A 16,257-nucleotide genomic window follows, 5' to 3' on the forward strand; every position below is an offset into this window, starting at 1 on the left:
GAAGAGCACATGTATCCAATACTGTATCTGCTTGGTGTCACTGTCGTTTCACCCAGAATTATTCCAGTAGCAAAGACCACTTTTATAGATAGGATGGTGGAAATGACATGCCTTCTCTAATGCAGCCTAGTGAGATCATCTTTGAGTTTTAGCTTTTCTGTGGTGGTGTGTGTTTTTCTGGGGGGAAGGGGGTAGAAGAATGTTGATCTGGTTCTGTTTCGTCAACAGTTTAAGGGGATTGGATTTTGAGTCAGTGTGCTAAACCATTACTTTGTAAGATTGCTTCAAGGCACACTTGTAAAACGATTCTTTATCTTTTGGTGTAAAATTTCTTGACTTGGGATTATTGAGGAGTTTGTATGCAAATACACCTTCAAAGTTTCCTGGTTCAAAGGTTCTTCTGTATTGTGTACTGATAAAGGTAAAACGTGGAAGAACTGAATGTATGACCAAGGCTTGAGTCACTGACAGATTTCATCTTCAGTATCTCGTTTTGCAGCTTAGACCCTCTCTGACTGAAATGGTGAAACAGAATTCAGCAAGAGCTGAGAATGTCTAAACCTGTTCATAGTTACAAATGTTTTTCCCCTTAAACTTGAAAGACCTGCCTGGTGACTCTTTGGTATTGAAATCCCACCCTGGCACAGAAACGCTGATGAAACTGATGTGTTGATTTTGGCACTTGCATAAATAACCTCCTTGGAATGTTTTCCAGTTTATATGCTTTTGTTAATGAGTCTTTGCAACCTGCAGAGATCTGCTAATGTGTCCTTCCTGTCTCTGAGGTATATTGTGAGAATTATTACTCCATTAGGTAAAACTACAGGATTTTGTTGTTGTTGTTGTTGGGTTTTTTTGTTGGGTTTTTTTTTTTTTTGGCAATAACTGTGCTTTTTAAAATTTTATTTTTTAAAGCAGGTTGGGACCACTTTGTTTTTTCTGATTTTAACTTTTGATGTCCTCTCCCTTTTCTGATAAGTATGTGTGTCTCAGAGGAAAAGAAAAGAGCACTAAGGAAAAGTGCAGGAAAACTTGTCTTGAGTCAGACGGTTGAGAAGCTGTCTTGGTGGGCTCCTCTCCTACTATTCACCAGTGGTAGAGGAGGTGTTGAAGTGAGTTTGCTGAAGATTTTCCTAGCCAATTTAAAGTTAATAAGAACAACAGAATAATAGTTAATAATAATGAATTGGGCAGTTTTTTCCACCCCTAAATGTATTCTCTGCTTGCAGTTAAAGAATTAGTATACTTTATTTGGAGCCAAGGAAAATTCTGACTTTATTTACTTTGTACCCAAACAAAAATTTGGATATGACACACTGGCAAAGATTTTACAACACAAGAGGAACTGTGTTTAAATTGCCACTATGTTTATCAGACTTGTATAAGTCTGTGAGAGTTTTTGACGCTGACAGCTGTTGTGAGAGTTGAATAAAAGAGATGCATCACTGGACTTTCAGCTATTCACACGACAGCTGAAGACTACTCATTACAGTATTTGTCATAATGTAATTTTTTTGCATTGCTTATAGCTGTGTGAAAGATGCTGACTGGTAAATGACAGCATAATTGATTCATAGCTCATGAGTGGTATACAGATCTACTTTAGAGTCGTTAGAAACACCAGCAGAGAAGCATTCTCTTAAGACTTGCAGTTCTGGAGGACTGTCTGAGATTGAATAGTAGTGGGCATATGAATGGCAAAAAAACAGGAGGGTGAAGTGCTAAATGCTGGTCATGGTGAGAACATAGAGGGGAGTTTTAGCAACTGAGCTGACATCCTGTCTATGTTTGTCCAAGCCTTACTGCTTCTTAGAATAAGGAAGCTGTTAGAAAGAGAAGCTTCAGAATGAGACAGAAGAGCGATAGGGTCATCCATTAAAGTTAAAGGGTTTAAAGGGTTAAAGTTCTATATGGAATCCAGAGGCCTCCTAGTGACAATCATCCTGTCAATGAAGCCCACCTGAATGTAAATATGAAGTTTTGTTCCATCTTCATAGTATCAATGATCTTAAAATTAGCACTTCATAATAATGACCATTTACTGCCTGACTGACACTGTGGACTTTGTTTTTGTGGTTTTCCTTTTGGTTTTTATCTAGGCTCACTGTTCTTTGGAGTTGGCATGATGTGACAAGTCAATAACCCTTAAACTAAAGTTGCTAAAATGAACTGAGTCTCAGGACTATGACATGGGCATGCACAACTCATGTGAGATTTTTTCCTGATGTCCTGCTCACTACAGAAGAATGTGAGGACTTCTTTAAGCCTCCAGTCCTTGGAACAGTTGCTGATATGCCTAGAACTAAGCACATGCTTGTCCCCATTAAGTGAAGTCTGTGCTGGAAATGAAGTGTTTGCTTAACTGGTGAATGGGCTTGTGGCCTCAGCTGTGTCCTTGGTGCATATGTGGTGGTTTGGCACAGTTTGCTGTGAGCATGTGACCCTTGGAAAGCATGGCTCTTCCTCAGTTACCCACTGAGCCAGACCAGTGCCCTTCTGGTACCGTTCTGATACCGTGTCACTTCATGGTGGCCACAGCAGGGTTTTCCTTTCCGCATGCCCTGTAGTGTGTGCACTTCACCTCTCTGGTTTGGCTTCGTGTTTAGGTTTTCAAATACTGGTCCTGATGCTGTTCTGTACTGCTAGATGGGTGCCATCTTTGTTTGAAATGACAAAGATTTCATTTGATTTTTAACTGTCAGCTTGTCTTTTTTTTCGTTTGTGGTATCTCTCACAATATGCTGCTCGTTAAATGCTGTCTGCATTTTCTAAAAACAATTTCTTTAAAAAAATTCAGTGTCTCTATTTTATCTACCCTATTACTGTATTAAAAGAAAAGGTCTTCACTACCTTTGAGTGAAGCAAAACCTTTGAACAGCAGCCTGTTGACTGATAGAGGGCAAAGTTAAATTAACTAAAGTTTAAATGATTTAGGAGTTACAATCCTCTTTGGCAGTAGAAGAATGTATGTTCTGTCTCCATTTGTTGGCATGCTCTTGTCCAGTATGAATAAAGAAAAATAAATTGAACATCTCTTGTATTTTCTTAATTGTTAGCCGCTTGGAAAGTTATGGGTCAGGTAAATTGATAACCCTGTAAGTATTCTTCAGTCCATGGTTCTACTATTACCTTTCATTAAACTGCTTTAAATGCATGATGACTCAGGCTGTCCTGATTCCACTGCTGCATTTTTCCATTGTCAAAAATATGGAAATTTTGGTCTCATCAGGGCTGCATGGCTTCACTTGGTTTGTTCGGCTAACCTGTTTGGACCTCCATGATCCAAGACTGAGTAATGCAAGCTTCATTCATGAGAGGGGAACACTTGGTGTATACTGAGGGCATCACTTGCCAGCTCATCAACATTCCCTAATTGTATTTCTTGCTTTTCACAGCTCCTCATGTTAGAAACACCAATTAGACACTTAGTGTGTATATATTTTTTTTAATACCACACTGTGTTCTGTGAACATGTGAAGGCACATTATCTAAGAATTTATACACACTTTAAAGTGAATAGCAGAATTCTTGAACCAAGAAATGTTTGCCTACTATTTAAGTGCTGGTTTCTAAGGGCTTTGATTCACAAGCTAAAATGGCTTGCAAGGTCATGCTTCTGTTGTACACACAGGGCTGGGAAAACTGATTATCTTGAGAAATAGCTGCATCTTAAGAGTGCAGTGATTTAAGGGAAATACACAGATTTTGTTTTGTCAAGAATGTAGTGCTTTAACTTTCTGCTGTAAATAGCTTGTGAATCATAAGCTTTGAGCAGCTGATTGCTGTTTTCTTTCATTATAAAGCATTTAGGATACAAAGGAAGGTGAGTGGGATGTAAATGCTCCATTTGTTTTATTTTGTGAGTCACAGTTGCATCCTTTGAAAGTGGCTTTTTCCTTAGTAAATAGTGTCGTTTAAATCAACGCTATTTTTCCTTTGACTAGTTAAAATATTTTGTGCTATTTGTCTGTAATCTCAGTCTTGGCTTTAGACTGAATTGTGGGTTTTGCAAAGACACAACTGACAGTAAGCAAGAACACAATGATCTCAGTTTTGGGAACTCCTGGCCAATTACATATTGGCTATAGTGCGAGAGAAGAACCTTCTTAGATGAATGTCACTATAGATGCCCTCTAATTTTTGAACTGCGACGTGCCACTGTGTTTAGTTTGGACTCTAACTCTGTAATTAGATTCTAAGTCCGCTTAACTCGAAAGCTTCAAATGGCATTGGGATATTTTGCCTTTATTACTTGGAGTAAGAAAAGAAAAATCTTTTTTCCCATTCTTACGGTGAGTTTTGGAACTGGCAAACAAACAGTGCTTTTTGAAACTGTATGATAAGTAAACAAAGGTAAGTTTCCTTTGTTAATAGGAACAAAGAGTCACTTGAAGCAGCTTTTGAGTTGCCACAACTAATAATCTTCCCGTCTATAGAAGTCCCCTCTGGTACATAAAGTTGGAATGATTTTTTTCTTTAATCAAATGGGGGGTGGGTGTGTGTGTTTATTTTTCTGAAAACTGCTATTTTTGGTGCAAAATGTAGATTTTTAAAGGTACAACTGAAAAATCCCATCTTTGCACCCAAAAAACTAATTAGCTTGAGAATGGAAATGCTTATATTTGGGTAAATAGATAAGAGACAGAGGATATTAGATTAAAACAGATTAAAGAAGGCCAGTTCATGTGGGAATTGTGTTGAAATGAGGTGCTTCTAATGAATCAGTGCATCAAATATTTTACTGAGTCAGTCTTCTGCTTCTAGTGAACTCTTCATTAATCTTTGTGGACTCAACGACTTTTGAGAGTTAATTGGTGTAGTTAGTATTTTGCCTTGCTTCGAGCCCCATTTAACTTGCTTGGATATAAAGCTGCCATAAAGAAAGAATGAATAAATATGTAGAATGTAGAGCTAGAAAAAGTTAAGTGTAGGTAGGGTTTTTTGTGAATGTTGGGCAGAGAGTAGCTTCTGTGTGGTCACTGGTTTCTTCTGGGTGTGGAAAGCTCTGAAAGGTAGCTAGGATGTGACCTATATGTAAAGATATCCATTATTTGGAGATACAGATGTTCAAGAGACTGCTCCTACCAGTCAAGAGACTTGCTTCAGGTCAGGCTTCTCCTAAGCTAACACTTGTTTGCAGTCTGTACCTCTGGGGGAAGTCTGGCAGGCTTTGTAACTTGAATGTGCCGTGACACGCTCCGTGACCCGTGCTGCATGCCTTTGTTACACTATGGTAGTGCAACAAAACCAGACTGGCTTTTTTTTTTTCCCCTTTTCTCAAATGTAGGTTGGGGGCTGCTGCAGTCTTAACGTCTTTTCTGTACGTGACAACAGATTATCTCGAATTCCCTCTGAAATTTCACAGGCCACTGAACTTCATGTCCTGGATGTTGCTGGAAACAGGCAAGAGAATTTTGTATTTTCATGTTCTTTTGCTGTATTTATTTAATTCTTTCTGATAGCAAAAGATATTATGTCTAAGAGCAGAGTAATAAAAAACAGTTTTATGACATTCATGTTAGTATTACTGTTGAAATTGTCAAAGTAGTCTTCCCCCTGGGCCAAAAGTAGCATAAATTGTGTGTTGTCAAGAGTGTGATTTTTGGATTACTTTGACTCTGAGGAAGAGATTGGACTTTTAAATAAGACCTTCTGGATTAATATATTTCTGAATTAAAACTGAGAATCTAGGCAGTGGATAGAACTTCAGGTGAAGCTACCAAGCTGTAATGTCAAGTGGCACCAATATTGAGTGTTTTATCTTCACGATGCAGTGTGAGTAACAAGGAAAGCCAGTTTCACCTTGCAACTTCTCATGAATCTTAGTGCTTCAAACACGAACATGCAAAAATGAGTGGGTTAAAGCATAAACCAACAAATCAGTTCAGTTTCTTGGGAGGAAGTTAAATGAAAAAAAACCCCAGCCAGAAGAAAAGCGAGTGGCATCTCATCTACGCAATATAATTATCTCACAGGCACTTACATATTTCTGTTCTGGCCACTGTGTACATGTAAAGCTGCTGACAGGAAGCAGCTGCCTGCCTTACAGGGCACCTCACTGCAGTAGAGGACGCTCAGTATAGTACCTGTTATTCAGCTTCAGAGGATTATGAAGTTATAATAAAGTTAAACTGCAGGTTTGTTTTGGTTTTTTTTAAAGAATGGAGTAGTTGGAATTGATGACTACTGCAATGCCTTCTATTAGAGGCATTCATTTCAGTCCTGTTGGTTCCAACTCAGCAATGTATAGTTGAGCTGACTTCATGACCATCTCTTAAGTTTCTCAGGGATTGGCCTGACTTTTTTACTTTTCTTTTTTGAACTAGGCTGACGTATCTTCCCATTTCACTGACTACCTTAAAGCTGAAGGCTTTGTGGTTGTCTGATAACCAGTCGCAACCTCTGCTGACATTTCAGACTGACACAGACCCTGAAACAGGAGAAAAGATTTTAACATGTGTATTACTTCCTCAAATGCCTTCTGAGCCTGGTTGCCAAGGTAAGTGCCCAGAGTCAGCTTTTCCTTATTATGTATTATGTATTATGTATAGAAGTATGACCTCTTTGTTTACTGAGCTGTCCCATAAAGGTTGGTAAAACATGCACAAGCTCTAGTGAGCAAAGCAGCAAAGTTCTGGTTGAATTTTCAACGTTTTTTTTTTCTATTACCCTATTAGCCTTCAGAAGATTTGAAAACTTGGTACAGAGTGTTATTGAAAATACAATGACAGCAGCTAAATAAATAAATAAAATACAGAACTGGAAGAAAAAGAATTATCATATCACTATTTTGAGGCTTGCCAGTGGGCCTAGTAGTGGTGTCCATATTTATGTACATTGGTTATACATCATATATATATCTGTATGGAAAAAATAGTTTCTTTCCAACTGCAATCTCTTTACCAGCAAAATAAATTGGATAGCAAATAGTGGACTCTTTGCTTTTCAGCAAGCTAATTTTCTTTCAAGCAAAGGGGCTGCACAGTAACTTTATAATATTCATTAACAGGAATTAAGTGGAGAATTGCAGTACAAGTTGCTTTTTCCTTTTGTGGTGAAACTTGCCTCTGGGCCAGGTGGAACCATAAACTCCTTTGTTGGCTGTCTTGCTGCTCCAGTAACCTCTGAATGTTTTTTGTCCTTAAGCTTTGAAAGCTGTGTGAACATTCAAGGGGATTCATCTGAGCTAATATTTAAATTTCTGCTGTAATGGCTGGAGAGTAATTTGTCCCATCTGAAAAAAAGGACTTTTAAAAGAAAATCATGTGGATTCTTCTCCACTGAGTACAAAGGAGCCTGAAGAGAAAAGTTCAGCTGTGGGTATCTGTGTTGTAGGTACCCAGATTTAATTCCAGTTTCAGTCATATAAGGCTGGAGCAAATAGAAACCATTAAAACAGCAGGAGTATAGAAATGTTTCTGTTTTCAGCTTCTGGATTTTAAGAATAGTTACGAATTAAAAGAAATATATGAATTAACCCCTTTAGAATCAGAGAGGATTAAGCTAGCTCCAGAAGAGTAACAGAGGCTGACTTGACTTTCTCTAAAGGCCTTACTACTAGAGATTAGATTTTGTCCTCTCCAGCTGAATCTCATGGCTTCAAGGGTAGAAGGCTTGGAATTTAGATTGTTGGATGTGTGTGCCTAGCAATACTGAAAGGATGAGGTTCGTAAAAGCAATGATCCTATGTTATGGAATGCCATTTAGGGAACTGGCTAATGTCAGCTGGCAGCCATGTTCCACAAGAAAAGCATATATAATGGCAAGTATATGAAATTATATAACTCTAAAACTCTGAAACACTCCAAGTACAAAAATACCTAATTTATGCAGAAACCATTTAGTGTTTGATAACAAAAATAATGCAAGTTCTGTTTTCTTCCAAAAACAGTAGAAATAGCCATTTGTAAGTATTGGTGAGTGATTGTTCAGATATTGCAATTACGAACAGTACAGCATGTTGATTGTGTGACTCCATATGCATGCTGCTGTGAATTTTGAGTTACATTTTCCTGTTCTGACAGATAACCTACCACGATGTGGTGCATTGGAGAGTTTGGTAAATGAAATGTCAGATGAAACATGGAATGAGCGGGCAGTGAACAGAGTCAGTGCAATTCGCTTCTTAGAAGATGAAAAAGATGAAGAGGAAAATGAAATGGTATGTTTTCCAAGCCTTTGGATACTTCCAGACACTGTGACATTAATGCAGATGTATAAAAAATCTCTGAGCATTCTTGCTGTAAATATTTCAGCTTAGACTGCATGCTTTGTGTGTGTATTTGGAGAAGAAACTGTTCATGTTGGCTGCTGAAACTTTTTATGTTGACTTTAAATGCCTTTGTTTTTTTCTGCTTTGAATATGACTTTTATATTCTGATGCAGGACAGTCTTCTATTTTGCTTTGTTTTCCCTCTGTCTGCTCAGGATGTTTTCTTTCCAGAAAGAAGATAGGATCTCTCTCTGCTTCTGTGAAGCTTTACTGTCTGAAAGTATATAGGGTCTAATTTAGGATTCCAGCACTCTGGCATGTGTCTCCATTAAGTTTGCTATTGTTTGTCTCTTTAATTTCTCTTTTCTATCTATCCTATTTCTATTTTCTATCTCTTTCTTGCTCTTTTCTTTTTTTGTGCTTGTTTTTGTTTTGTATTGTTTTGTTTTAACTCCGCCATTTGCATTGAACCATCCATGGTGTCCATAAACAGCAGGAATGTTGCTCATTAGTTTCCCACCTAATCAAAGGATGTGGGAACATCTGTCACTGTACTTACAAGACCTCTCCATTAAGTTGGGCTCTGCATATCCTGAAGACCAAACCACATGTTCTGTAGTTTTACTAGCTTTTATTAACAATTAAAACTCCTTGCAAAGATTAACACTGCTTCAGTCACGTTTTCAACGTGCTTCTCTGATGCTCTAAAATGTTGCTGGTGGTCCTCGTTACATCTCAGCTTGAGATATTTCAGGGCATTGTCTGGATTGTTTTAGTTTAAAAAGTGACTACAAAACCTCTTACTTTAGTCTGGAAGTGAACCAGCAAGGTAGTTGCTTACTCCAAAGCAGCAGAAACAAAATGTCTCTTAACAGGCATGGTTCACTGACTGCCAGGGAGTTCAGAATGACGCCAACCCCAGAATGTCCATAGAGCAGTGAGGGCTCGGGTGTTGAAGTTAGTGCTTGATTTGCCTGATTTGAGGCAAGAACCTTCCTAGGGGAAAAAAGTTTATGATCTTACTGAGGAGAAGGAAGGGCAGATTTCCAAAGCAGTCTTGACCAAAGCCCCCACTTGATGTGGGTCATCAGTTCTGCTGTACTCTGCACAGTTTACATGCATGCCACTAAAAAGTAATTGCATGTATACGTGTATTGTACGTATATTGTATTTGTGGTGTTCTGTTGCTCTCCAGCCTGGATACTAACTGGAGATTTTGTGACTCTTGTTTTCCTTTAAAGGTTTCAGCACAATGATATACATTTTTGTGTCTAAGATGGGAGAGAAGTACTCCCTCTCAAGGTGCTTGTTCTCAGTTAACTAGAGAACCAGACTCTGTGGTGAGGTTGAAAGGCAAATGGAGCTCCACACAAACACTATTGAAAGCTGTAAAGAGATCTTGTGGGATTCTTTCAAAATTAGATGAATGATTTAAGTGTAATCTTTAATCACTTGTATGGTTTTGGGGACAAAAAAATCCCCAAGTGTAGTTATGAAAGAATCCTCACTTCATTACTTGTAATTGTACTTCACTTGAGTGGCTTTCAGATTGGTAGTCCAAAGAGGACAAAATTTGCTCTTAGAGACTTCTTAAAACATCTTTCCCTGTCTTCATAAACAAGCAGCTTTTAAAGTAATGCTCAGCACAGAGCATCATATTTTAGAAAGGAAAAGGGATGAAAAAAGGAAAAAAAAAAGATACTTAATATCTGATATGCAAATGCTGAAGCCTTGAAAGTGTATGTTGTTTTTGCAGAGAGTCAAAGGCAAAACCACTTATTGCACTGTTTATTTTTAGAGAACACTTCTAAGGCGAGCCACTCCACACCCTGGAGAATTAAAGAACATGAAAAAGACAGTGGAGAATTTACGGAATGATATGAATGCTGCTAAAGGACTGGATTCAAACAAAAACGAGGTCAATAATGCCATTGACAGAGTGACCACTTCCGTGTAGAGTTTAATCTCCAGGTTTTACCTCCTGTGTCTTCCCCTGCTGTTGAAATTTTCCTGTCGTCTCCTGGGACCTCACTGAGCCCCTTTTTGTTTTTAACCAGAACCTGATTCATCGTCTCCATACACATGAAAAGTGCGGCCAGCTGGAAGAAAGTGCCTTATTTCATCCAGGCAGTGAACCAATAATTTCCAAATCAATATTGTAATTTTAATAGTCCTAGGCTTTTTTAAGTTTAATACACTACTGTATGCAGAATACAATATTTTTGTCTTAAACACAGGGGAAATAATGCTTTTCTTTTCCAGAGTGCTGGGATAACTCCTTCCCAGTGACTGGATGTGCTGGTGAGAAATATAGTTTTGTGGGAAATCGATACACTTTTTTATTTTTTTGGCAGCTCAGATGGTGTAAATTTTAAATTTTTGTATAGGACTTTCGTAACAAGATGATGTATTTCATTTTTAAGAGAAAATTTATCTTGAGCGGTACATATTTTAGTATTTGTGGAAGAGAACAAGTTTCATGGACAGCTGTATTCATTTGTTTGTACCACCCATTGTGCCTTATTGTGTCTGGTATGTCATATTAGTCTTAAACATAGCAATTCTCGAGGAAAGTGAGTAGATTCGGTCTCCTGCTTTAGATATGTTTTTTCTTTTTGGACAGTAATTTGTTGGGAATTTTACAGCAGAGAACTTATGTTTATATTATGGGATCATAGGTTGTGAAGCACAAATGTTAGTTTTGTTGTTAACAGAATTAAGATGAAATGACCAAACTGCTATTGTTTATTACATAATGCACTCACACTTTAACTTAGTTGTAATGAACATCTTGGTTTGGATGCCTTGTTGCATTGCAGTCACTAGAAATTCATGCTTCCATTGGTTTTTTTTAAATGTGCCATCTGTAAAATAACTTGAAAAACAGCACGATAGACTTTCAGAAGCACAGTATGAAATTAGTTTTATGTATTACACAAGAAAGCATGATTCTTTGAAGTGCTTTGGTGGTTTTATAAAAATTTATAAAACCATAATAAAAACATCTTTAAAAGCTTCAGTAGATGTGACGTATCATTGAAACAGCAATTAAAGTATCTGTGCGTTAATGCTGTCATTGTTACTGTGTTGCACTTCAGTTGTCCAATGCTGATTTCAAGGTCTTACTAAACCTATGGGTTCTGATTTGTTTACAAAGGTAAGTATTAATTGAGTTGAATTCAGTAAATAACAGTTTTGTAAAAGCCTGATAAAGACTGATGGTGATGTCTCTGGGTTCTGTGCCATGAGCTAACGAAGACCACTGGCTGGTTCAGTGCAGGGACCTAAGGCACAGAGCAAAAATGTCGCTTATTTAGTGTTAGATTATGCCATGAAACCAAATTTAAAAAAATGAAATACCTGATGTTTTCTGTGGCTAACCATGCCCCTTCTTCTGCTGAACATTTTTTCCAGTAAGTGTTGGTTGTATTAGGGTATCTGGGAGAAGATAGAAGAGGAGGAGATCTGGAAAGTCCTAGTAACTTGTGTTCACCTACAATATGTGATAATTTTTTTAGTTTAACTTTAAATTTTCATTTGAAACTTTTACAAAAGGCACTGTGGTCTTTTTGATACTGAACAAGTAGGTGTTTCAAGCCATCTGCAAGTATTCAAATCTAACCTGGCAAAATACATTAGTTTTCATTTCTCTTCCCAAAGATTCCTCATTTAAGCTTTTAAGACATGGTTTTGCAGGAGGGTGCTGGAGGTTGGTAAGTATTAGGTCAGTTCAGTGGTAGTGCAGTTTCATTGTTCCCAAGGGAGAGTTCTCCTGGTTATTCTTGGTAAGCTCCTGTTAAAATAAAACCAAAAAGAAAAGCAGGTTTTGGTACAGCTGACTCCAGCCTTGGGTGGAATTTTCTTTTTACAGTACTTACTGGAATTGACGCAACAAAAGTTTAAAAATATAGGAAACCCTGTACCCAGAGTCCAAGTAAACAGCAACAAACCCATTTGAGATGAAAAGTTCCTAAAAAAGAACATTCCTAAAAAAGCCAAAGGCAGCAAGACTCTGTGATGCCAGTTTTTCATTTGGGGGCTGTGGCTTGTTTTGTTTTTAGTGTCTGCTCAATCAGCAAGATGAACGTGTAAAGCCTGGGTTTGGGCCTTGCCTGATCTAATACCAGATGAAAATAATTAATTGTCCTTGTACACTTAGTCCCTCCTGCTGCAGTCAGAACAAGAAGGAAATCTTTTTGCAGCTCTGTCATATATGCTGTGTTGCTTGGCCGTTGCTTTTTGCACATTCCTGCAGGCTCGTGGAGGCTGCTCCAGCCCACAAACTCACCACAAGGCAAGCACTACTTACTGCATCCACTTGGGCACAAAGTAACTGGTCAGCAGTTTTACTTTGGTGACTTTTAAATTTTTTTCTCTTTTGTGATAGTGGGAGGAATATTTGTCGTGGTGTCTCTGGCTGTGGATAAATAAGTGGGTGATTCAGGGTGTCCTTTCATTTGGGACACTTTCACATTGCTGCACCCAAGGGTGGCTGGTATTGTTTCCTTGTGGTCACCTCAGCCAAAGATGGGTGGTATGAATTGCATATTGAAGGTGCTTGCCTCCACTCAGTTGTAAAAGAAAATTACATGAGCGCAGACGAGAATCCAACAATTGCTTAATGAGAGGTTAGAAGAGCTGAAGTCCATCATCAGACCAGCTGCTATCCCCAGAGGAGTGTTGGCATTCCTTGCCTTCACTGCCATCTCTCTGCACTTTGTTAACCTGTGTAGTGGAAATCTGCATTTTTGTTATTTTTTTGTCAGTCAGTGTCTGGGAAGAGATGGAGGAGGAGTTATATTTTTGCGGCTTCTACAGTAATACTGTGTAACACTGTATCTCATTAATGTATTTTGTTTATGCTTTTTGGTGAGGCAGTTTGAGATTCTGCTCTGCTGCAGGCAGTGCAGTGTATACAAGGTAGTGTAGTGTTTGAGTCTGGCAGGAAGTGTCATTTCCAGGGTACACCTTGAGGTATGGCAACAGCTGCCAGTGGTATGGAATAAGAGCAGATGAAGGGTTGTTTTTTCAGGGCTGACAAGATGCTTGGATTCTTGCTGTGCAAACAGAGACAAGTGGCTACCCTCTCTCTCCTCCTAATGCTGGTTCAGAGCGACTTGCATGTCATTTTATTTGACCAAACCTCTATCAGCCTAGACCTCTAAAGTCCCTCTCATCTCTTGAGGGGTCCATGTGTGTGCTGTTTTATGGAGCAGTTGAAGTACCCTCCTCCTCCCAACAGCATTGATAACATTCCAGGCAGTTTTAACTCTGTTTTATAGCCAGAAAAAGCTGATGACACATGTTCTGTCAAAGCAATGTCTGTCCTTGAATGCATGAGCCCTTTCTTCCCAGTCTGTTTTCTTTTTTTCCTCTTGCTGATGCTGTGAGGAGCCTGAGTAGTGAATATGATTATGATTTTTTTCTCTAGAAGCTTTTCCTACTTTACTTTGTCTTTTGAGAGGTGGGTTTAATGCAAAGAGGCTACAAAATTTGTGTGCTGTTTTATTAGCTATAAACAGGTAACCAGGGAAAATCAACTGACCGTATGGTGGAGTGGATTTAATATTAACCTGCCAGATACTGCATACAAGTTCCCTTTATTCAAAGTCACAATTCCTAGTCTTAAAAGAATAAGAAGGAAAAAGGCGCTCTTGTGCTACCGTAGTTAGTGTAGCAATGGATTTTTTCCATCCCCTGTGTGTTGCTCCAGGCTTTTCCCACAACTTCCATATAATTTATGTGTGGAGATTATTTTTCTGGCTTAAGTTCCACATTTTTGATAATCAGCGTATTGTAGGAAAGTGTGTACTGGAAACTTGCATAATGCTGTTCTTTCGAGCAAGTGACTTGTTTGTGTCCTGCTTGGCCTGCTCCTGGTCTAGCACTGATGTTTTACTAGTGCTGGGTGAGCAGCTTTTTGCTGATTTAGCTACTTAACAGGTTTCACTACTCGGAGTAATTTCAGCTTTTAAGAGAGAGTAGTGACGCCAGGGATTTAACTTTATTAAAAGTGCATTTTTTAGTATATTGATTGATACTATTCAGGTTTGCCTGAGTGTCTGCCTCCCACTGAGACAGAAGCACACTATTGATCAGAAATGTCTAGACCTTTTGTTAATGGAGAATTCACCACCATTCTTTGCCTTGACTCCAGAAAATAAAATAACTTTAGTTTTTCAATTGACTTGATAAGAGTATTTCCCATCTTTGGTTTCTGACAAACACAAATCTGTTTCTGTGCTTGGATTGCTGTCAAAGAATATTACAAAAGCTGGTCTTGACTATCAGTAATTGTTTTGGGTGTTTCCTTTCTCCTGAAGCAATTGTGAAACTTTCAGAAGGACAGAGCCTCCTTCTTTTATTGTAAAGTCAGGACTATAATCTTTATTCCACCAGCTGAATGAAGAATGTGATTTTTTTTTTTTCCAAGTGGGTAGCACATGCCTTATTTGAGGACAACTCGATGAGCTGCTTTGCAGGAGCCATCCTGTCTCCTCTTCTGGTGGGTATTGGAGACCCTGTTTGTTTTATTCCCTCTTGTGCAGTTCTCGTGGTAGTGAGCTGGTCAGTCCTGGGTTCTGCCACAGCAGAGGGCTTGGAGGAAGGAGCTCAGTGACTGTAGCTGTTCTGTGTGCTAACTTCAAGTGCGAGGGTTCATGGCAGTCTGGTTTTGAATGTGTAACCTGTTCAGGGTGTTTGCCTCTGAACATTGTTGTTATTAGTCCTTTAACTCTGGGATCTTAACAAGTAACTTACCCTTCTCCAGGGGAAGACCTCTCCTGAAAATACAGCGTCACTATTGTCCATGGAGAGAACTGTGTGGCTCCTCAGTGATGTTTCAGAGGAGGGTTTTAGCAAACCTTCCTCAGCATTAAAAGCAGGAAGTGGACACCTGATGCACACTAACCTTTGGCACTGTTTCTCTGGTGTGCTCATCTGTTGCTGGGGAATATTGTCTTGGCTGAAATCTCTGATGTGCAGCTGGTGGTAACAGCCACACACAGAACGTTAGCAACGCGCACTGTGGAATACCAGTGCTGACTGCAGTAAGTTTCCTCAAGATCCACAGATGCACACAGGGCGTGGAAATACCACTAAAGCATCAGCAGCTTGGATTTCAGTTTGCAAGCATCCCCAGTATAATGCAGAGAAAGTTTTAGTTGGACACAAAACTAATGAAATGCTTCAAAGTCCTGTCTTCTTTTGCTCCTGAAGCAAACTCGGGCAAGTTGTGGGAATGTGCTTGTGGTGGAAACAGTCTGATTCTATCATCACTGTCAGTAACTTGACAATTTTACGCAATTCCAAAATAAATGGGCTGTTTAAATCATTCTGAAGTTGCTCATAGGAGACAGTGTTGTCTCATATTTCATATATTAAACATTATAATCATGACTGCATGTTTATAAACACGAGTGAATTTCTTTACAGTTTGTTAATGGCATCCTGGACTTCCACTAAGCAACTTAAAACCAAAACAAAATTCAAACTAACTAACAAAAAGATTTGTTTGAGTATTACTGATGACTTTTCTTCATTCAGAAGGAGAGAAGACTTCAAGTCTGAAGAGCCTTTGCATAGTGGATAGTTTTAGTATAACCTATAGCAAATTTTAAAAACTGTATTTTCAGGAAATTAAAAAAATCTGGATAATTAATACTTGAGTATCTGAGTTTGAAATGAAATTATGTATTTACTGCTAGCAAAGTGTATAAGGCTTGCTTCCATAATCAGTTCAGGCAGCTTTTACACTGCCTCTCCTCCAGTGGAAGCATATTCAAGGATGCCTTTGTTTCAGCAACATTTTATTCAGCTTTTGTTTCGTGTGAATTACACAAAGCTTTCTTAGAAACAGTCTTTTGTATTTTAAAAAAGGAATGGGTCTGAAATAGTTTTTGATTAGTAGAATGTGTTACGTACTTTGAAGCAGAAACGTGTTTATGTTCTAGGAAATGCATCTTTAAAACCATTTTCTCTTCCATAATTGTGCTATTTAAGCAAATAACCTTTTTATTAAATAGAGAAATAGGTGAGAATCTGTG

The 16,257-nt window shown here is 38.5% G+C and overlaps 1 protein-coding gene across 1 annotated transcript in view; it reads left to right on the forward strand.

The window, feature by feature from the left end:
- LRRC1 (leucine rich repeat containing 1) overlaps positions 1-11,231 on the forward strand; it is a 69,003-nt gene extending 57,772 nt beyond the window's left edge. The window contains exons 11-14 of the mRNA XM_063389377.1: positions 5,288-5,403; positions 6,327-6,499; positions 8,025-8,161; positions 10,011-11,231. Coding sequence (XP_063245447.1) covers positions 5,288-5,403; positions 6,327-6,499; positions 8,025-8,161; positions 10,011-10,169 — 585 coding nt within the window. The 3' untranslated portion in view covers positions 10,170-11,231. The remainder of the gene's footprint in view (positions 1-5,287; positions 5,404-6,326; positions 6,500-8,024; positions 8,162-10,010) is intronic.
- The last annotated feature ends 5,026 nt before the right edge of the window (positions 11,232-16,257 follow it).

The sequence above is a fragment of the Prinia subflava genome, chromosome 2 (genome assembly GCF_021018805.1).
Source record: "Prinia subflava isolate CZ2003 ecotype Zambia chromosome 2, Cam_Psub_1.2, whole genome shotgun sequence".
Lineage (NCBI taxonomy): Eukaryota > Metazoa > Chordata > Aves > Passeriformes > Cisticolidae > Prinia > Prinia subflava.